Source organism: Myotis daubentonii, chromosome 17 (genome assembly GCF_963259705.1).
Source record: "Myotis daubentonii chromosome 17, mMyoDau2.1, whole genome shotgun sequence".
Classification (NCBI taxonomy): Eukaryota; Metazoa; Chordata; class Mammalia; order Chiroptera; family Vespertilionidae; genus Myotis; species Myotis daubentonii.
The window spans coordinates 6,727,523-6,749,923 of NC_081856.1; the positions used below are offsets into that span (position 1 = coordinate 6,727,523).

General features: G+C 52.5%; 1 protein-coding gene across 1 annotated transcript; it reads left to right on the top strand.

The window, feature by feature from the left end:
- The first annotated feature begins 3,544 nt into the window (after positions 1–3,544).
- HEY1 (hes related family bHLH transcription factor with YRPW motif 1) lies at positions 3,545–7,395 on the top strand. Its single transcript, XM_059672669.1, has 5 exons — positions 3,545–4,097; positions 4,344–4,419; positions 4,542–4,625; positions 4,898–4,979; positions 5,879–7,395. Exons 1-5 carry the CDS (start codon positions 4,009–4,011, stop codon positions 6,460–6,462), a joined length of 915 nt encoding a protein of 304 aa, XP_059528652.1. The 5' UTR covers positions 3,545–4,008; the 3' UTR covers positions 6,463–7,395.
- Positions 7,396–22,401: the final 15,006 nt, after the last annotated feature.

Below are 22,401 nucleotides of genomic sequence, written 5' to 3' on the forward strand. Positions count from 1 at the left end.
GTACAAGCAAGGTCACCTGAAGGCCCACCAGATTCCAGTGACTGCCTGTGGGATCTTGGCCCCTAAGTTCAGCTCTGCCTGGGCAGTGCCTCGTTGATGTTCAGGACCCAGGTCACCACCACCAGGCCTTGCCAAGCCCCCCGCTCTCCCTGGTGAACTTACCTGCGTCTCAGCACTGCCTTTGGCTAAGTACGCGGGCGGGAGTGGGGTCTGTGTTGGATGACGCACCTCCGCAGCGTGTCATTTCTCAGAGCCACTCACAGCCGCGAGCGCCCTGACATCTCCGAGTTTCCCCAATGTAATTGAAAGTAGAGAAACTGGGGAGTACGGTTCTGTGAAGTGCGCTTTGGCATTTTAAATATCCCCGGCCCGTCCTGAAGGAATTTACTGGCAGGAGCAAGAAAACCTACAGAAACAGCCTCTCGGGGGGCCAGGCCCAGCTCAGGATCAAGCAGCCGCCCTATGGCCATCGTGCGGCGGCTGCACATCGTTTGGCCTTTCAAAAGAAACAAAGCCGCAGGGCTGGGTGGCTCAGCTGGTTGAGCGTCCTCCTGTGCAGGAAAGGGTGCCTGTTCGATTCCTGGCCAGGGCACATGCCCGGGTTTCCGGTTAGATCCCTGGTCCGGGCATGCATGGAGGTCAACAATCCATGTTTCTCTCTCACATGGATGTCTCTCTCTCCCTCCCTCTCCCTCCCTTCTTCTCTCTAAGCATGTTCTTGGGCAAGGATTAAAAAAAGAAAAAAAATCAGATGTGTTACTAGGATCTCCCAAAAAGGGCATGCCTTTAAAAACCAAGAACAAATGTTGGGGGATTATTCTTATTTTACAGATGAGGAAACTGAGACACAGCAGAGGGAGGTTACAGGCTCCAGTGACACTGCGAGGAAAGGGTACGAATCCAAGCAGGAGATTCGGGGTCCTCCCTCCCGCGGCTCTGCGCTGGGCCCTGCAGGGTTTCCAGTTAAACAGCTCCTTCCTGCAGGGCTAAGGCCAGGGGTCTTCCATCTGACCTGGATTGGGGGCGTGGGTGTGGCCGGGCACTTCTGCACAGCATGGCGGGACAGGCCACCGGGCAACTGGGCACTTGGGGCGGCATCTAGAGAAAGCAGCAGGTATGAGAACAGAGGAACACTGGCACTTCTCAGGGCTCTGGTCTGACAGTTCTCGTGGCTTCTGACAGGGTGTGTTCCCAAGGACGCCACTCATGTATACACACACTTACAGCACAGTCTGCTCAGGGGACGGTCCCTAATAAAAGGCTCAGGAAACACAACGTTCCTTAATGAATAGTAGGTGCTTACGCTCTAGCTCTACGCAACGTAATCTAGTGCATCTAACGAGAAGCACTGGCTTTCTCACCCTCTAGAGTTTTTAATACGTCCAGTTCCTAGACAAGGACTTCTTCCTCCTTTGAGCCTCATTAGATGTGCAACAGAATCTCAGAAGAAAACCAAAGGGTAGCCTGCACTCAGTGATGTGCTCACTGGTAAATCAGGTATATTAATAGCTAATACTAACAGCTGCTGTATATGAAGTACTTACTAATGCCCAAGCACTGTGTAAATGCTTTACATAGTTCATCTTATTGAATCTGTGACAATGGAAAATCACTTGTTGGGTGGGTGAATAAGAGAGTCAGAGTTGCGAAGCAGGGGGAATGGAAACTTTAAATATAAACCTTTGTGTGTTTGTTTTTAACAGAAAAAGTGAAACTGAATGTGGGAGAACTATTTTGTGTAGGTACCAGTGTGGAGCCAGGAATCCCCCACCTCGCTTTGTCCTCTCACCCACCCATCTGCGCTGTCAGTGTCCCTACAGGGCCGGGCGGGGCAGGAAAGCTGGCACCACAAATCCAGAGGCTGGGGCAGTTACAGACCCTCCGAGGGGCAGTGGGCACCCGGATTTCTGGGGCAGGGTGTCCTGTCACTTTGGGGAAGGAACAATGTCAGAGGGTCAGAGGGAAGCTGATGGGCGCGGGTGGATGGTTCCATTGGGTTCGGGGAGGGAGAGGCAGGCGCCAGTTATGTGCCTGATGGCAGACTAGAAAGGAGCGCGGAGGGGGAAGTTCTCCTGTTGTGCTGATAGCAGCCCCCAGAGAGCTCTGCTCCCCGAGAACGGGTGGGGCAGCAGGACTGATCTTGGCTGCACACTGGCAAGTGGCTCGAGGTGGGATGTCGGGGGGCTCGGGTGTCTGGTGTGCAGGCAGGAACACATTCCAGGTGGTGGGTGGAGGGGCCCAGCCTAGACAAGGGAGCAGAGGCCAGAGGAAGGGCTGGGGGCTGGAGGTGAAGTGAAGTAGCATGAGGTTCAGTGGGAGCCAGGAGGTGGCCTAACCCGTGTATGGGGCGAGGGGCTGAGAAAAAGAAAGGAACATGAGCGTTAGGCTCAGGCCACCCGTGTGCCGCATTCAGATCAATAATGCAGGAGGGACAGAAACGGAGAAGCTATTTGCAGAGGAGAGAAATCTGTATCACCCTCAACAATACGCAGCAAGCCTTCCTCCCCGACAGCCAGCAAGGTCAGCAGCCGCAAGAGCAGCCCTGAGAGGAAAACCCGGCTCTGCCCCGCGGTAGGGGACAGAAGCCTGGATTCCAGGTCCAAACCACCCATCCGGCTGCTTCTCCAAATCCTTGAATCAGGACTCAGTCCGAGATCTACACTGTCTTTCTTTTTTCTTTTCAATCTGTCTTTTTGGGGACAGGGACTTCACTGAGCATTCAGTGCTGGCCACGCCACCACTAGGCTGGACGTGCCTGGGTGCATGTGTCTGCGTCTCCAGATCAGAGACGTGCAATCCGCAGAGGGCGGCCTCAGACGCAAGGCCTGGGCGCCCGGGCGCCCTCTGAGAGCATCTGACCATCAACGGCTGAAAAAAGAAAACAAAAAAACCCAAATATCCCAAGGGGCCCTTTCCCCCCACTCGTTAGCCCGGAAAACAAGGGCTCCACTTCCCCGGAAACTGGATGCACAGACCGATTCATTCCATCCCGGAGGCTGGGAAGGCCCTGCGGAAGCGAGACCGGCTGCAAGTGGGGGACGTGGCCCCCGAAACCGAAAAGAACATTCGCCGACCAACGTCCTGCCACGCCACACTGCCGGCCCCAGGGCCGGTGGCCACTGTGGATGGCGCCCGGCACCCTCCGCGGGGCGGCCGGCGCTCCGCCCGGCCAGAGGCCCCGGCCCCGGCCCCGGTCCAGCCCGGCCCGCGCGGGGCGGCGGCTTCCGAGGCAGCTCGGCGCCCGGATTCCGATTACAGGTTCACACGGGGGGCCGGCCGCCCAGCCCCCGCCGGCGCGCCCTCGCGCGGCCCCGCGCCCCCGCCCGCCTATTCTTCTCCATTCATGCGGACGCCCAGCGCCGCCGCCGCCGCCGCCAGCGCAGCCGCCGTCGCCGTCGCCAGCCGCCGGATTGGCTGGCGGCCGCGGCGCCGGCACTTTCCCACGGCCCGTGGCGCGTGCGGCTCAGCGGCGGCGCTGCAGGCGCGGCCCCTGGCGCGCGGCCAGGCCAATCGGGGCGTGCGGGGCGGGGCGGGCCGCGGCCGCCCGCGCGCTGGGGTCCCGCCCGGCCTCCCCGGCCCGCGCCGCCTCCTTCCCACCAGCGGCGGCCGGCAAAGCCCCCGAGGAGCCGCCGCCGCGCCGCCAAGCGGGGGCTGGCACGGGGGCGGTCGCGGGGTTCGCCCTGGCCCCCAGCCTCGTCCGCGCCCCTCCCCCGAGCAGCTGTCAATCAGCGGAGCGAGGAGCCGGATTGGCGGAGGGGAGGCAGTTGCCCGGGCGCCGCCGTCCCGCCCCCGCGCCGCCCCCGCGCCCGCCCCCTGCACTCCTCGTCCTCCCCAGGGCCCTGGGAAGGGGCGCAGCGTGGGAAAGGGATGGCTGAGTTTTAACCGGAGGCAGAGCGTGAGCGGATCAGTGTGTGCGGAACCCGAGCAGCCGGCCGCGGAGAGTCGCCGCTGCTGTGAGCTCCTCCCTGCCCGCCGCGCCGCCGCTGCCCGGAGCCCCGCGCAGCCAGCATGAAGCGCGCCCACCCCGAGTCCAGCTCCTCGGACAGCGAGCTGGACGAGGCCGTCGAGGTGGAGAAGGAGAGCGCGGATGAGAGTGGGTGAGTCGGCGGCGGCAGAGCGGGGCCGGAGCGGGCGGCGAGCGCGGGCCGGCCGCGGTGACAGCGGGCGAGGGCCGGCGCCCTGGTGCCCTGCCTTCCCTCTGCCCATCCCTTTGCGCGGGACCCCCAGGCGCTGTCAGGCCCAAGTTGCCAAAACAGTCTGAGTGCGGGGAGAGCGTGGGGCGACCCTCCAGACCCCGACCCTCCCCTAACGGCGACTCCTGTTTGTTTTTTATAATCATTCAGAAACTTGAGTTCGGCCCTAGGTTGCATGTCCCCAGCTACGTCTTCGCAGATCCTGGCCAGGAAAAGACGGAGAGGCGTGAGTCTTTTTACAGTGCTCTTAAAAAAAAAAAAAAAAATTAACGGAAAGAACCACCTCTTCACTTTGGGATTTACAGCCGTAATGGAAGTGTCCTCCTTTGTTTTGCCTGCTTTCTGCAGATCATTGAGAAACGCCGGCGAGACCGGATCAATAACAGCTTGTCTGAGCTGAGGAGGCTGGTGCCCAGTGCTTTTGAGAAGCAGGTAATGGAGGAAGTAGGTAGAGCGCCCAGGGTAGCCACCCTCACCCCAGTCTTTCCCGGTCATTCTCTTGAACCCCATCCGTGTCTGGGAAAATAACCGTGTCGCTTGTGCTGGGGAGAATTCATACAGACCCAACACACTTTTGGAAGACAACTCGTTTTGCCTTCGTCTGTACTGTTGGGGTGCACACAGCACAGATATGCATATGCATTTTAAGTTGCTCCCCATGGGCACGTGGTGCGGAGTCAATCTTTTGCTGTTCCCTCCCCCAGGGATCTGCTAAGCTAGAGAAAGCCGAGATCCTGCAGATGACGGTGGATCACCTGAAAATGCTGCACACTGCAGGAGGGAAAGGTACGCGTGCCTGGCCCCTGCCTGGGCCCGAGTTGGGGGGCGGGGCCGAGCTGGGGCAGATGGAGCCACTGTGCAGGCCTGGGTCTTTGCAGCCGCTGCCTTGGTTTTACTGTGTGCTTTGGGGGTGGGGAGGGACCCCTGCGAGGTGTGTGCGGTTGCCTGTCTCCGTTTTGAAATACACGGAGGGTTTTCTCCATTGGATTCATTGCCCCAGCCCCCTCCCTGCACATTAGCACCTTCTTATGGGAAATGCCTGTTATGTGTGAAGTGCCCTGAAATTGTGGCAGCCCTGCAGAAGGTCAGGTAGCTCCCTCCACATTTGTGTATTGCCATTTTGAGAAGAGAACTTTTTAAAACGTATATGGTGTTAATTTTATATACAGACTTAAAAAAAAAAAAAAGAGCCAGCACATAACAACTCTTGAGGCAAGAAACCTGTTGTGGCGAAGCAGCCAACCTGAGGGAAGGTGGGGGCCAGGGTCCGCGTGGCTGTCTCCAGCGGGACCAAGTGCCTGCAAGCTGCATGGTAACTTACATCTGCGTGTCTAATGCATTTCACTGCTCTGTGGTTTCTCTGCCCTTGATGTGTTTTTTTGTTGTTGTTGAGGGAAAACATTAAAGGAACGAAAGAGCATAGTTTCATCTGCCGGTAGGGTAGAGTTCTAATTTCTGCTCGGCGGCTTCTAATTGGGCTTTGAACTCGCATTAGCGAACCCTTACGTCTCCTGTTGGTTAATGCAGAGATTTTGGTCGACTCCAAACTATTTGGACTTTGAGAAGAGCCCGGGAAGGCGGTCTTTTCAGGACGTAGGTCTCTGCTGGGAAGGGCTGCCGCCGGGATTGAAGGAAGGCGGGCGGCGAGCAGAGCTTAGAGGTGTTTCTTTTGTTCTCTGCCCCAGGCTACTTCGACGCGCACGCCCTGGCCATGGACTACCGGAGTTTGGGGTTCCGGGAGTGCCTGGCAGAGGTCGCCCGCTACCTGAGCATCATCGAGGGGCTGGATGCCTCCGACCCGCTTCGAGTCCGGCTGGTATCGCATCTTAACAACTACGCCTCCCAGCGGGAAGCGGCGAGCGGCGGGCACGCGGGCCTCGGGCACCTTCCCTGGGGGAGCGCCTTCGGACACCCCCCGCACGGGGCGCACCCGCTGCTGCTGCCCCAGAACGGCCACGGGAACAGCGGCTCGGCGGCCTCGCCCACGGACCCGCACCACCAGGGCCGCTTGGCGGCGGCTCATCCCGAGGCGCCCACCCTGCGAGCGCCCCCTAGCGGTGGCCTTGGACCGGTGCTCCCCGTGGTCACCTCCGCCTCCAAACTGTCGCCACCCCTGCTCTCCTCCGTGGCCTCCCTCTCCGCCTTCCCCTTCTCTTTCGGCTCCTTCCACTTACTCTCTCCCAGTGCGCTGAGCCCGTCGGCACCCACGCAGGCAGCAAACCTCGGCAAGCCCTATAGACCGTGGGGCACGGAGATCGGAGCTTTTTAAAGGACTGATGCTGTAGAAGGAGGGAGGGACCGCTTACAATCCCAGCTGAGCTGGCGGTTGCCGACATCACCTTAAAGTCCTCAGTTATAATAAAGAGGAAACAGGTACAATCCCAGATAAATTCTGTTGAAAGACGAAAGGTTTGTTGTTTTACCTTTTCTTTCTTAATGTTTTTTTTCTAAATCATGACATGTATTAGCAGGTTTTAAATTTTGTTCCAAACATTAAATGGAAATAGTGTAAATCGACACCTGCTGATAGGTTTGTACTGTGCCTAATTTACTTTGTAAACCCATTGGTCTACGAGTGATTCAATTTTTGCCTCAGAGTTTAGGGAATTCTTAGTATTTGGGGGCTGTGTTACATTCTGTTTTTAGAATTAATTGTCCAAACCACTTTGCTGAATATTAACGTGAAGCTGTCTGTTAATACTTTGACAATGAAGGTGTTGTATAAATAATATTCTTTTTTTTTGGGGGGGGGGGAATATTGGATTTTGTATTTCTGAACAAAGCGTTTGACAAATCAGATGATCAGCTTTACCCAAGAAAGAAGGCGAATTCTCTGCCTCCTACAGCAGGAAAGGTGGATGTACAGAGTCCACCAGGAGCCCTGAGTTCATGACCAGCCGTCTGCCGGGACCAGACGGGCTGTTCTGGCTTAGTCAGGAGGGAGCCCCCTGTGGCGGAGGCCCCTGTTGAAGTTGGCTGGGAGGAGATGAGGATAATTGCATAGACTACCCTGCATTTCCAGCCCCGAGCCGTGTGACGCATTTTAATCTCCCAGATCTCCCAGATGCTAACACGGAGAAGTGCACCAGGTGGCCAAGTGGTCCGGTGGAACGGTCCAGTGGAACCTGTTAAAGGCATACCCTAATTCTTCCAAGATTGGCCATATTTTCTTCTCACTGGAAGCCTTTATGTTGCGTTTTCCTTTTTTGGCGCGTGCAGATGTGGCTGTTGAGATATTTAAAAGGGCTTTGCTGCCTCCTGTTTTGTTTATTTCTTTGGACTCGGGCTATGACAGGTTTATTCATTTAGCAGGAGTAACTTGAACACCTCCACCGAGCTGGGCTTGACCTCTGTTGTACTGATGTGTTGTGACTCAATAAAAAAGAGGGAACAAACTATTCTGCTGTGTGTCTCGCACCCCTTGGCCTTTCCCTCTGTTGGCTAAGAAAAGATACATTTTTCTCTTGTTTGCATTTTTCACAATCACCAGTTTAACACTTTCATCTCCTGTGGAATTCTAAACTGTGCGGATCTGTGCTGTTGAGGGAGAGGACGTCATGGCCAGGCAGGCTTTGGCCTGTCTCCCACCAGGGGACATGGCCCTTTGGCCGTTATGCCCCATGACCTGGCCCTGACCTGGCCGGCTGTGGACCAGACACCTCAGTATCAGGCTGGAGGTGCAGGTGGGAAGGAACTCTGATGAAAACTTATAAAACTGTGTTGACCATTCCAGAAACATTTACTGAGAGCACCTCCTGTGTGCTTGGTCCCATGTTAAGAGAGCAGAAAATTTCATTTCTTTCCTTTTTCTTAAAATGGCAAAATAAGGAAAGCCACGCGTGGCTCCCTCTGAGTGCTGGGAATCTGTGGCCTGGTGAGCGGTGGCGGCAGGCTGTAATTCTGCACCTACAGGGCTCCAGGAATCTTTCCTCCTCTTGTTTCCAGGGAATGTGTTTAACCCTTTAGCTGCATTTGACTCCTGAGCTGTGCAGTGAGGAGGCTGGAACAGAGGCAGCCATCTGGGCCCGGCAGAGGTGCCTTCCCATTGCCCTAAAAGTCTTCCTCCTGCCACTCAAGAGGGCTCCAGCCAGCTCACAGGGAGTTGGCCTTGATCCTGAGGGGATGGGGAGTGAGGGAGGAAACCCACTCGGGTGGGTGACAAAGTAGAGCCCTCCTTCTCTTTGCCTAACCACCGAGTGCCTCCTCCCTGCCCTGCTTTAAGAAAATGAAGACTGGCTGCTTACCGCCAGCGCTGGGGCCGGCTCTCGGCTCTCGAGGCTTCGAGGCTTCGTCGCGACCAAGTCCTGACCTTATTACAAGACAACCCTTTCCCAGAGGTCGTTTAGTCAAACTGTGGATGGTACCGACGCTGTTTGGTGCAGAGTCCTGCTCTTCCTTATCGGACAGCCCTTGTGCCGGTGCGCTGTGACCTCCCTGATTGTGAGCACGGCTGTCCAGCTTCGGAACCGCGGAAATCGAGCCAGAACGAGGGCCAGACGGCTGCCAAGTTCTGCGCGGGCCTCGGGGCGCTCTGTTTAAGCCCGGCCTGCTTGTGGCTGACCTCGGGAGAGGACGGCATTGCTTGTGGAAGGGATGCTGGCCTGGAGGTCAGGCGGCTAAGGGCTCCATCTAGTTCTGTTTGTGCCATGAAAAGGGTTGAGGAAGGGTGTGGGGCAATGGTTCCTAATTCTGTGCCATTCACATTATTGCAAACTCGATCTTTTATGGGAAGTTTCAATGGTTTTATAATAAACGATTTTTACCGGAAAAAAAACCAAAAAAACAAAGACTGGAAGGCAAAGAGAAGTTTGGACTTTGAACTTGGGCAGTGACTTTCTCTGTGTGGCCTTGGCCCGTGGTCCCTCTTCTGAACAGAGCTCTGTTTGAGGGCTGCCTGAGCCGTAGACACTTTCTGTCACAGTGTGTGATGCAAAGTGTTCTGATGATTTCTGCCAAGTGCCAGTTTAATTTTAGCAACTGCGATTTCCAGTGATGTTGCAGCATTACTGAGCAGCATCGGCCCAGACCGTCTCAGCGGCTCTGACAGGTACCCAGGTTGAGACGGGGCTCAGGGTAAGAAAGGAGTAAAGCATGGGACATGTTGCACTTGTCACATCAATGTTTCACTTGTCACCACCTAGTTACTACGTGGTTTTTTTTGTTGTTCTTTAAGGGGGTGTGGAGGTTCATTTTCAAGATTACATAGTTTTTTCAAAGAAATATTTTGCTTTCTTTTTTATCTTTTTCAATGACAGTTTACATCCAATATTATTTTGTATTGGTTTCAGGTGTATAGGATAGTGGCTAGACAATCATACTCTGCAAAGTGTTACCCCGACATTTCCAGTACCTACCTGGCACCGTGCACAGTTATTACAATGTTATTGACTATACTTTGGTTTCTTTTTACATCCTTTCAAGGTGACAGGTTTGTGGAAATGGTGCAGGTGGAACTGGAGCTTCTGGGGAAACAGGATGGAATTATGATGCTAAGCCAGTGGTATGCAGAAAAGTGAACGTAGGAAAAGTCTCACTTCTATTCTGAATTGGCACATGAGAAAACATGCCCGCCGGGGGCATCAGTGGCCAGCATACTCTCATGTTATGCATATGTGTGTAATACTTCTGCCCGGGCAAACAGATACGCTTTAGATGTCAATAGATATGCCTTATGAGGAAAATAACATCCCTGCTCATAAAGGATCTTGAAAGGCCCAATTGATTACCCATTTACTAGTAGTATATGTCTTAAAATGAATTAATATAATGATGGGCAGAATTCTTGCATTAAAAAAAATCTCTAAGAAAAAAAGGCAAGAAATATCATTTCTAACGTATTCGCTATAGTTAAATGAAGATGCGAGCTCGGTTCAGGCTTGCTTTGCCTGCTCAGTGAAATACGGGTGACTTCTGGTTCGAAGCCCTCAGGACACACGTCTTCTCCGAGGCCTCCCAGCCCTCTGTCTGCGCCAGCACCGCAGCTTTGATGCCTGTGTTATTCCCAGCGGCGGTTTATAATGAAAAGCACCTCGGAGCTGATGTCACCCAAGACACTGCTTCCAACGGCCAATTCACTTCACGGAGCTCCGGGGGATGGGGGCGCCTTGGGAGGAGGACCCGGATTCTGGTTCCTGCTTGGCTCACACCTGATTGAGTGCCTTGGGGAAGTCATGCAAATTCTCTGGACCTGCTTCCCGCCTGTGGGATGAAGGGGTGGGACTAGATGAGGGCCCGGGGCACCCTCGGAGGGACAGGCACTGAGGGACAGGCAGGGGATGGCTGGTGGTGCTGGCCCAGGGAGCACGTCTTCCAGCACCTTCTGTCGGAAGACCAGATCTTCCAAGTTTTCAAGAGCGTCTCCAGTTTTAGATCTTTAGGTGAAACTGTGTGATTTGTATAGTCGGTAGCTAACTTACCAAAACCTGTCTGCCGGCAAGACCGGCCCTCGGGCAGCCAGCCGCGGTTCAGCTGCCAGGGCTACATCCAGTGGCTCCCCGGGGCCCAGAATTTTCTGACATCTTCGTCTGGCTTGTGCCTATGCTTACTAGATAAAATCAGGCCTCGTGTAAAATAAACAAGGCCATGATTAGGCAGCTGGGCGGGGGAGATGGGGGAGGGCGGTGTATGCTGGAGGACCCTGTAGAGACAAGGGCAGAGGTTTTTGTAATTCTGTCTGAGCAGCCACATTTTCTGAAGCTGCGAGAAGCTAAATCATCCTTCTTGTTCTCAGTCCCGATGGTCACAGACCCTCTTCTAAGGTGCTCTCCAGGTGGCCCAGGGTTCACTGTACGGAGGAGGCTCTGAGCCCCGCATCCTGACATGCAAGAGGGAGTGTGCAGCCAGCTGGTGACTCAGCACACCCAGGCCCTACCCAGCGCCCTCTGATTTCAGGAAGTGGGGAGTCCCACAAAGAGCAAGCTGTTTGAACCTCAGCTTGAAATCTAATGCTGGCCTGGATCTGGATGGTCTGCTCTGGGGAGGGGGCAGGGAGAGGAGGAAAGAAGGAAGGAAACGAGCCGGGCCTTTCCTGTGCTCCGCCTGCAGGTATCACCAAGCACTTGAGCCCAGCTGCTTCCCCAGGCCCGCAGCCCAGAAAGCAGGTCCACAGCTGCCCTGGGACACGGGCTAGGACCAGGCAGGCTCCAGGTTTTGAGTCAATAGGCCGTGATGCTATCTATGGGTCTTCAGAGTTATGTGCTAGGATGTCTCGCGTATTTACTGCGAAGTTGGTATTTTTCATTGAGCGCTTGTGTTGGGTTTTGACATAGACTTGAGTTAAAAGACCGTTCCTCCATTTGAAAACACGCAGTTGTCAGGTGGTCCGTGCCTCGATCTTGCAGAAGAGTCTGAAAAATGCCGAACGAGGCAGAACGAGATTGGCTGTTACCCTTGAGAGAGTTCATTGCTGAACATTGTCTGTGGTCACTTTTACTTTTTTAAAACCTCCCCTGGGGCATTGCTTTGTTTCTGGTGTGTAGGAACGTTCCCTAAATGCGGAATTGAATCCTAAAATTAAAGAATGACACAGCTGAGCCGTTGAGCACCCTCTTTGACCTCTTCTCCTACCTCTTTCCTATTCTTTGCCGTGGCTGGAACATGCCAAGTGTGCTCTCACCTGCAGGCCATGCGACTGGCCTTTCCTCCACCTGGAATGTTCTCAGCTGTCTGCTAATCTACTCTAATCTATGCTCTAGGGACTCAAAGGTCACCTTCCCAGTGTGGTCTTCCCTGACAACCCTAATTACCTAGTTCCCCCCTCCCCCCTCCCCCCTATTCTCCCTCCCTTTTTGTTTTTCTCTTAGTCTTATCTGGCAGATGTGTCACCGATGATCTATTTACTGCCTGTTTTGCCTGGTTTGTTCACTTCTACAGCTGAGTCTCCTACGCAGCGCCTGACTATAGGAGGCACCCAGTAAACAGCGAGTGAATTCGTGAATGCAATCCACCCCTTTGTTACCACGAAGAAGCAGAGCAGACCAGATCCAAACACCCTCCCACCCCCAATCTTTTATTTTAAAAGCTACCAGGGAGGGTAATTTCATTTTCTCTCTACTATTATAAGATTCTGCTTTAAAAAAAATCCAACTCAAATATGATTTTTCAAGTCTATTTCCTTTTTTTGCAAGTGTTTAGTAGGGGTGGAAGGGACATTGATCCTCTACTTTATATTCCCACTAAAGGCCTGTTCTCCCTGATTTTTTTTTTTTAAATCTTATCCCCTTTCTCATCTAGCCCTCCAGCCCCCCTCCCATCTGACAGCCATCAGGGTGTTCTCTGTCTCTATGAGGTTCTGTTTTGTTTGTTCGCTTACTTTGTTCTTTAGATTCCACATATAAGTGAAATCATATGGTATTTGTCTTCCTCTGTCTGACTTATTTCACTTAGCATAATACCCTCTAGGACCTGGAGTCTAGGTCTATCCATGCTGTCGCAAATGCAAATGGTAAGATTTCCCTCTTTGCTATGGCCGAGAAATATTTCATTGTATATTTGTACCCACTCATCTGCTGAGGGGCACTTGGGCTGCTTCCATAGTTTGGCTATTGTAAATAACACTGCAATGAACACAGAGGTGCCTATGTCTTTTCAAATTAGTGTTTTAGATTTCTTCAGATAAACGCCCAGGAGGGAATGCTGGGTCATACGGTAGTTCTATTTTGAATTTTTTGAGGAACTCCACATTTTTCCATAGTGACTACACCAATCTGTATTCCCACCAACAGTGCATGAGGGCTCCCTTCTCTTCACATCCTCCCTATTCTGACAGGTGTGAGGTAGCATCTCACTGTGCTTTTAACTTGCATTCCCTGATGATTAATGATCTTAAGCATCTTTTCATCTGTCGATTGGTCATCTGTATGTTCTCTTTGGAGAAGGGTCTATGTAAGCCCTCTGCCTATTTTTAAATCAGTGTGTGTGTGTGTGTGTGTGTGTGTGTGTGTGTGTAAGTTGTGTAAGTTCCTTATATATTTTGGATATTGACCTCTGCTCAAATGTATCAGTGGTGAATATCTCCCCCTGATTTTCAGTTCTTAGTTCACCTCGTCTCCACCTTCTCCCCAGTTAAGGGGTCTCAGCAGTTTCAATATTTCCAGATTTTAGTCTAATCCTATGGTGTGGGGTTAGGGAGCTCAGCATCTGCATTTAGAGAAACTGAGGCAATAGAAGAGGGAGGGGCAGACTCCATCCACCCAGGGTCACCAGAGAGCAACACATGCAATGTTTAGACTAAATGGTCTGGATAAGTGGGAGGCTGAAGAACTGATAGGCACACTGCTGTTCGAGTATGCAAAGAGGGGGTCTTCCGAACATGGAGGCCACGTTCTCAGACCCACATCCTCACTCAGGCAGACACAAGAGGGTTCACCTTCTATCTGACCATCAAGCAGCAACGGGTTTGTGGCAGGATTTTGAGGGTAGCTCTTTCTGAGGTGAATTCAATACATTTTCGACAGAGAGCATCATAATAGCATCAGACACATTCAAGAAGTCCACCGTCTTACTTGTCAGGCAGAGAACCAGAGGCAGAGTGGGGAAGTGGCTGGCCCCGGTCACCTCATTCAGCCTTCATTCTACAGAGCTGTACTGAGCACGTCCTGGGTGTGAGCCCTTTGCCAGGAGCCGGGGCACAGAGACGAAGCCAGGCACATCTGGTACCTCGAGGCTTGCACGGTGCACCAGCTGGCTCTGGGGCCTTCGTGGTGGGCGCTGTCCGGTGGCCCCTGAGCAGGGGCTGAGACTGGCCCTGGGGAAAGAAGGGACAACCAGGAGGGGGTTGGGTTCCTGATCACCTGCAGCTGCTTGAACTTGGAGAAAAGCAAAGGAAGCCAGAGGAAACCTGACGGTGTCTACTTCTGTTGTCCTGAAGACTAGGGGAATGCACGTAGGAATCACGCAGACTCCCGTTCGCGCTTTCTGTGACGTGCACACGTGTGTGCAAAAGCACATTCAGAATCTCTCTCTCTCTCACATGCCCATGTGCCCAGGAGACCTCACCCCTGCGTCGGTTTTGCTCCTTTAAAAGCATCTGGTGTGTCTGGGTGCGTGTTTATGTGGTGTACATGGGATGGGGGTGGGGAGGCGATAAAACAATGCGGCCCTGGGACTCTGGGGAGGATCTCAGACGGCCTGGGAGCGGAAGTTCCCTAAGAAAGCAGGAGCCACTGACGTTCCCACCGACAACAAAGCAGCAGCCTAGATAAAAGCAGGGTGGAGGGAATAGAAAACAAAACAGCTCCCCTGGCTGGGGAAGCAGGTGCACCACCACAAACAATATCGTTTCTTCTATTATGTGTAGAGTTTAGGAACAAAACAAAACAAAACAACCCCCCCGGCCCCCCGCCCTCGGTGGGGCAGCTCCAGGGATGCTCAGTCCCACAGACAATGCTGCTCCTCAGCCCACGGAACAGCAGGGACGGAATTCGCGACAGAAAAGAGAGAGGAGCCCAGATGGCCAGACAACCAGGAACACGGGCCAAGTCAAGTGAAAACGGCCCAGAAAGGCGACGCTTGGGCCCGATGGTGGGCCACCAGAGGTAATGAAGTACACGGGCATGTGCTCCCCACAGCGGTCACGGCCGCCCGAGGCGTCTGTGTCTGCCCTGCTCTGCGGCCCGTCTGTGACACATGGCGCCCGGCAGCAGGGCCACAGTCAAGTCCCAGGCGGTGCCGGGGAGGCTCCGGTGTCCCCGCCTGCATGAGCCCCCGAAGGCCGGGCAGGGCCGCGGTGAAACCTGCAAAAATAAACTACTCTGTCACTGTAAGTGGCCCCTGGATGCTGTAGGCTCCAGGGCCCCCAACACGGGCTGTCCCCGTGTGACTCCATCAGGTTCCCTCTCTGTGTCCTTCCCTCCTGAAAAGGAGGTGCTGGGCGCTGGGGCCCAGGGAGGACAAGGGCGCATGCAGGGCGGAGCCCGGCTGTGCCCCTGACACCCGCCCTGGACAGGAGGCACGTCGGGGAGGACAGGAAGGCCAGCCGGGGCTGGGGGACCCTGGTGAGTCTGGTTGGTCCCCGTGGAAAAGGGAGGTGATGCTGACCGTGGGCTCCGTCTCTGCTCCCAGGCTCTGAGGCTGCGGGAGGATCAGGGCAAGCTCCTTGGTGTTTATCTCGAAGGATTTAATGCCATTTGACCAAACCACTCATGGCTTGAAGACTTGCAGGGCACGGCCGCGGAGCGGGTGGCGGTCCGCAGCCTGGTCGGGGGCACGTGGCCGGTCAGGGAAGGACTCGGGGGCTGGGGAGCCAGGGCCACAGCCTGGGAAGGCAGCGTGGTTCTGAGAGCAGGAGGGCGTCTGTCACCTTCGTCTTCGTCCAGCTCAGCCCCCATGGACCGGGGCCAGGTCCTGCAGTTAGGAGGGTCGGAAATTAAAACGGTGTTTCCCCAAATGACTGCCATGGCAGTGAGACCCCAGACTCAAGCGTGGCCCGCGTGGTTTGGAGGAAGGGTGATCCCCCGTGTCCCGGGAAGGCCGGTGGAGGGGAGCCGGCCCAGCCCTGAGTGACGGCATCTGAGCCAGGCATCGGGGAAGGACTCGGGAAGCCACGCTGGCTGCAGCCGTGATCTTGGCAGCTTTGAGGCAACGTGGATAACTTGGGGCCACTGTTAAGTGGGACGGGAGAAAAATGGCATTTTGAGTCCAGAAGGACACGCAGCCATCTCTGGGCCACTGAAGGAGCTGGCCGGGCGGAGCTGCCCTCCAGAGCCATCACCACAACCGGCACAGAACCACGCGTACTAACAGCAAGGGCGACGGCAGCGGTTTAGGAATATGCACTTTGCAATGATGCCATTGTTAATAGCACATGATTAGCAGGGGCCAGCCATCACGTTTCGCTCTCGACAGGCGTCCTCCTCTAACGTTCACAGAACGGGAAAGAGGTCCTCTGGCTACAGCTGCTCCGCGGATGGGGAAACTGAGTCAGAGAACGTACGTAACTGACCCAGGACCCGCACACACTAGTTCAATGCTGAGACAGCAGTTCTAACCGGATCTGTCTGAATTGTAAGCCCATCTTTTTACCTCTTACCTCATGGTGGTGGGAGCTGGTGAAACCAGAGGAATGCTGGTTTTTTTGCTCTGATTGCGATTTTATTTTAACCATCGGATGGCTGGTGTGATCTGGAAAACATATAATATTACTGTGAAAATTCCTTAGATTATAGATTCATTCTCATTTATTTATTCAAAAACATTTCTTTGCAAAGAAGTTAAAATTTTTTTCAATTGCCATTCACATACAATATGTTATTACTTTTAGATGTACCGCGTGGTGATGAGGGTGAATTGCAGTATGGTTGACTATAGTTTCTATGCTGCCCTTTACAACCCTGTGATTGGCAATTTGCACTTTTTAATCCCTTCCTCTTTTTACCCATCCCCCAACCTGTCTTCCATCTGGCAACTGTCAAAACTTCTCTATGTCTATAAGTCTGTTTCTGTTTTGTTAGTTCACGTATTTCATTTTCTGATTCCACATATAAGTGGAATCCTATGGCATTCATCTTTCTCTCTCTGACTTATTTCACTCAGCAGAATACCCTCTAGGCCCATCTATGCTGTTGCAAATGGCAACATTTCATTATTTTTATGGCAGAATAATATTCATTTTTTATATGTGTATATATGTATATATACTAGTATATATGGATTATCTTTCTTATCGATGGGCACCTGGGTTGCTTCCATATTGTAGCTATTGTAAATTATGCTGCAGTGAACTTTGGGGCCATGTGTCTTTTCGAATTGGTGTTTTCGGTTTCCTCAGATAAAGACCCAGCAGTGGCATTGCTGGCCGTATGGTGTCAACAGCGTTCCTCGATGCCTGTCCTGAGCTCTGGGCCATGCTGACGGGCGTCCTTCCACTTTATGAAGTTCCCACATTAAAGCTCTAATAAGTCCAGCAGTTGATGGTCTCTTACAGGTTTCCTGCTACTATTTCATGATACCTTCCCCCTTCTAGGCAGTTTATTTTTCACCATCATAGCTTCATCTAATGCAACCTAAAGTTGGAACCACCTTCTTCATAGGTGTGCCTATGTAATTGGACAAAAGGCTAACCTGGGTTTATTTTTAACCGGTCAGCCCAAATTGTGAAGGTTGGATTATGTGTCTCTGAGGAGGGGAAATTGGAAAATTGTCCTGCCAAAACGTGCGTGGCGATTTACTGCTGTTATATACACAAGAGTCCAGTTTATTCTCTGCTTGGAGACGTGACCATAGATTACTTAAGGCATCAGCCTCTACAGGTAACTCAACCGAGCAGCAGATACATGTGTCATTGTAGCGAAGAGGGAGGTATTTAATTTCATGAAGTTTGAGGGCCCGTTTCTAGGCTTCATACCTGCTGAGAAGATAGAATCCACTGAAAAGGTCACGGTGCAGCCAGAATTTCCAAAGTTCAAAGCTCTGTGGCTGGTAAAGTTTGGCCTTCTGATTGAGAACATAGTTTGGCATTTAAATCTGCCCGTTGCTGATAACATTTCATGGAGACGTGGCCTTTGGAAGGTACACGCTGTGATTCTGACTCTATATAAAGCCAGTCGGAGGCGGGAGAATCCCAAGTTTAGGGGAAACCTATTCTGTTCTGGATAAAAATAGTTGCACTCACTCTATTGCCTCGCGAGGAAAACATCAATTAGACGGAACAATGCTCCCCCAGAAGGCGATGCGGCCTGTCTCTGGCCACCTCCTCTGCATTCGGCTTGGTCCGCATCGTGTCTTCTGTGCGGAGGAAACTATCAACAACAAGGGGAAATCCTGTACTAGTATTGAATAGTCCTGATTTTAAAGGTACTTCCCTTCTTGTGGGAATTGTATGCAATCAGAACAACACTAAAACGTCTGAATTATTTTACAAGGTTTGACTTTCAGCCCCATTTTTTTTAAGACGATTGACTTATTGTGCTGAAGATAGAGTCGATTGTTGGGCTCGGGAGTATTCTTCTCGAGGGGCGTGAGCCTCCCCAAGGTGGGTGAGGGGAGGTCATCGCCGCAGGAAGCAGGAGGTCCTTGGAGACAGCGCGTATTCTAGGGCGCACAATGACTAATGATGGCTAAAATTACCCTGGAAAGAACCGGCGTGTCACAAACATTTGCCCCATTCTGGGCAGAGCCGGGCTGGAGAGGCGGTGGCTGCCTGGGATCCCCTCCAGGGGGTTTGTCAGCTAAAGGATGGGGTGCGGAGACGGGGCCTTGAAGACCTGGGTGGGAAACACTGTCTGGGCGGCGCTAATCACTACCTGAAGGCATGGAGCTGCTCCGAAGCGGAAGGAGCCATGAGAACAGCCTCAGCGCCCAGTCTGGCCTCTGCACTGGGCCCTGAGACGATGAGCAGTCTGAGGGAGGCCTGACGCCATGCTCTTGGCCGAGCGCTGGGCAGCACTTCTCACCCTCCTGGGAGGTGACCCAGGTGAGCAGGGTGCACAGGCACACCTGCGGGCCTAGGTGCAAGCACCAACATTCACTGAGGCCTTGATCTTGTCTTCAAAACTCACAAGCTCTTGTCCTCCACTCCGTTTCCATATCGATGTTGGCGTCCACGTAACCGTCTGCGATGATGAACATGCTCTGTCTTCGTCTGTCTGATCTAGTAGCCACATGGCTGTCGGGCACTTAAAACGTGGCTGGAGTGACTGACGAACTAAATTTTTAATTATATTTCACTAGAGGCCTAACGCACAAAATTCGTGCAAGGGGCTTGGCCCTCTGCTGCTGCTGTGGCCGCCTCTGCCTCGGCAACCGCCTGCCGTGGTGGCCGGGGGCCTGTGCCACTTCTGCCTCCACCCCCGCCTCTGCGGCTTCGTCCTGAAGGTTGTCAGAAGGACGTCCGGTCTAATTAGCATATTATGCTTTTATTATTATAGATTGTATGACTTTAAACAGTGTGGGCAGTGCAGCTCTAGACAGACACACTGCATTCAGCCACTGGCTTCATGGATTTCCTGGGACAGCAGTCACTGTTTCTGGGGACAAGTACCATGCTGACCACTCAAGCATGGTCTTCCCATGGGCACATCTAGAGGTCCACACGGCGGCTGCGGCGCTGGCTGTCCTGTGGCTCTCGGGCCCCTGGCAGAGGTACCCGCTCTCCCCCCGCCCCAGGGTCAGTCACCTCCTGCAGCTCCTCGGTGCCTTGGTCAGCACAGCCATGGTCCCGTCTGGCCCCAACAAGCAGCGGTGTGATTGCAGGAGACCCCGGGAAACTCCTCAGAGGATGACACGGGTGGTCCCTGCTCAGGGTGCTGACCCCACACCTGGGGCCCAGCTTCCATTTCCCAGGAGGGAGCTGGCGTCCCCAGGGAGCACGGAGAAGAATAGTTCCTGCTGCCAGGGTCCTGGCAGCGCATCCTGAGGCCCCCCAGCGGGACTCCACCCCGCCGGAACCGCCAGCCTTTACCCGCTCTAGACTTAGAGCCCAGAGCACTTGTGCGGGAGTTCCCCTCGGCGTCTCTGCTGATGAAGCTGTCTTATGCCAGGCCTGGTTCTCGCTGTCGGCTGGCTGGCTTTCTTTTTGCCAGTCAGTCCCTTTCCTTCTGTGCAGCTCCCAGCCCCCACGCCTGAGGGCAGGAGAGTCAAGCGCCCAGAGGCATGTCGCGCAGTGAGCTCAGTTTATTCCAAAGCACCGGGGAGTAGGGATGGAGATTAGGGGGCAGTTTTAGATTCCTGTCAGCAGCTGTACCTGCCAAGTGTAGGTTGGCCAGTTTTCAGAGAATTCAGTGCAATCAAACAGTCTCAACAACAAAGCTGTTCTGAATGTAACGAAACCTTTCTTTGGTGGATGAGGAGGCATTTCAGGGTCTTGCAATGCCTTAGGGTCATCATTATGAACAGTAATTACCCTTCAGTGGTGCAGCCCGGACTAATGATGTTTATCTTATTTTTCCAGTAGGCTGGATTCAAGATAAACAGACGTTTGCTGCAAATAAAACAATTTCTAATTTTATTCCTAATAATGAACGCTTTTTAATTTGGGGGCTCCATGTGAGTTAAATTTATTATGCTACGTTATTCACTTTAATTTTGCTCATATGGAATGCGTAACATTTACTTATATAGTCTATATGTCCTAAAACAATGAAAAAATGTCTTTTAAACAGAAGTGTTTAGAGGCAATAAGTGCAATCCAGAAAGTTGAGTATAAACCAGGCTTTGAAGAATGAATCTTTTGCAAGAAACTTTATTTTTATGGATATGAAAGTAATATATTCGCCATAATAAATATGGACAGCACAGACATTTCAAAAAAGATTCTTAATCTCATCACAGTAATAACTCTGGGATCTCCCTCCCAGTCCTTTGTCTATTCATGCACATGTAAGTTATTTGTATATTTATAAAACAGAATGATAGGAAATAGACCTTCACTTAATTATGAAACATACTTTCATATCATGTCTTTTTAAAGATTTTGCCATGTCAATGGAGTCATTGGGTTTTAAAATGAAACACTATAATTTATGTGGCTGTTTCTTTGATGCATAGCTGTTGCACTTTCTCACTATAATATACTAGAGGCCCGGTGCATGAAATTCATGCATGGGTAGGGTCCCTAGACCTGGCTGGCGATCGGGCTGATCAGGGCCTTTCAGCTGCTGGCTGGGGCTTTCCTTCGTTCAACACAGCCCCTGGTGGTCAGCACACATCATAGCAAGCAATCGGTCTCCCGGTTGAACGCCTGTGGGGACAAATTGCATATTAGGCTTTTATATCCTATCTAATAAAAGAGTAATATGCAAATTAGCCAACACTCCACAACAAAGATGGAGGTGCCCACGGCCAATAAGGAGGGAAAGTGCAAATTGACTGTCACTCTGAGGCAAAGATGGCAGCGGCTGGGCCGGGACACTTGGGTTGTCACAACAACGCAGGTGTTCTGCCCCACCCTGCCTGCGGAGGGCCTCTGGGCCTGCTTCATTGCCGCTGCTGCAGGGACCAGAGGAGCAGAGACACAAGCCTGCAGGGGGTCCCGGTACCCAGCAGCCCGAAGCCTGCAGCTGTGGTGGCGCTGGGGCCGCTGGGGCTGCAGTGGAGACACAAACCTGCAGGAATCCTGTGGAAAGGGAGATAAACTATCATCACTTTGTCTCCCGTTCCACAAGATGAGAAAACTGGCCCTGATTTATTTAGTGATATGGCCCATACTTTCTATAAGCACAGGGTACTTATGATCACTCCCAGAAAGGCCTGGTCAGAGTACTGTCTCCAGGGACTAACGCTACTGTGGCAAATCATCTAAGAGAGGAAACAAGCTTTTGTTGGGTTTATTCTGAAGGTCAGAGAACATGCTACCCCCAACATATGTTGTGTTGTTATATTGATGATCTTGAGCTGCAGATGCTTGAAAAACAGCAAATGCAAAGAGAGGCTTTTACTGAAGTCTTTTGATCTGCCTAAAATCGGACCCCCGCAAAGGATCTTAAATGTCATAGGTCCCCTCGATGGGAAAAATGTCATCAGCCAGCGAAGACTGACTCCTGTCACAGGACAGGATACTAGGAGTTGACATCACACCCAAACTTGGTTACAAACTATCTCACCTCAACCCCCTATCATCTTTCCTAAAAATCATGTACTCTCCTCTAAGAGGCCGACATCTCCCATCCCCTTTCCCTAGGAAGAACGTATTTAAATGTGGATTCTAAGCCACCTTGGGGAGTTATTCATTTTTCCCTGGGATCTCCCACATATACACGAGGTACACATGTTAATGAACTTTTGTTTTTCTCTTGGTAATCTGCCTTTCATTACAAGGGCCTCTGCTAAGAACTCAGAAGGGTAGAGGAAAACTATTTTTCCTCCTCCATAATTCTATCTCGGTAAATCAAGTCCCAGGCTGAACAGTGAGGTTGGCTCAAGTGCCAAGCAGTCCTGGCCGAGAGGAGGGAAGCTTCTAGGGGGAAATCAATGATATTGGCATCAAAGTAGGACAGAGGGCACATGCATGGTTGCTGGTGGGAGTTTAAAGTGGTTCAACACGTTTGGAGGATGATTTGGCAAAATCTATAGAAATGTTCAAGGTACATCCAAGAGTCTTCTAGGAATCTCATCTGCTAAGATAAAGCATGAGTGCATAAGCCCTGGTCAGAACCCAGGATGCTACTGTGGGCTCCCCTTCCATGATGGGAAAACCTGCTAACAACCTGCATTTTTAGGACAAAGTGGCATCTATACTAATAAAAGGGTAATATGCTAATTAGACTGAACATCT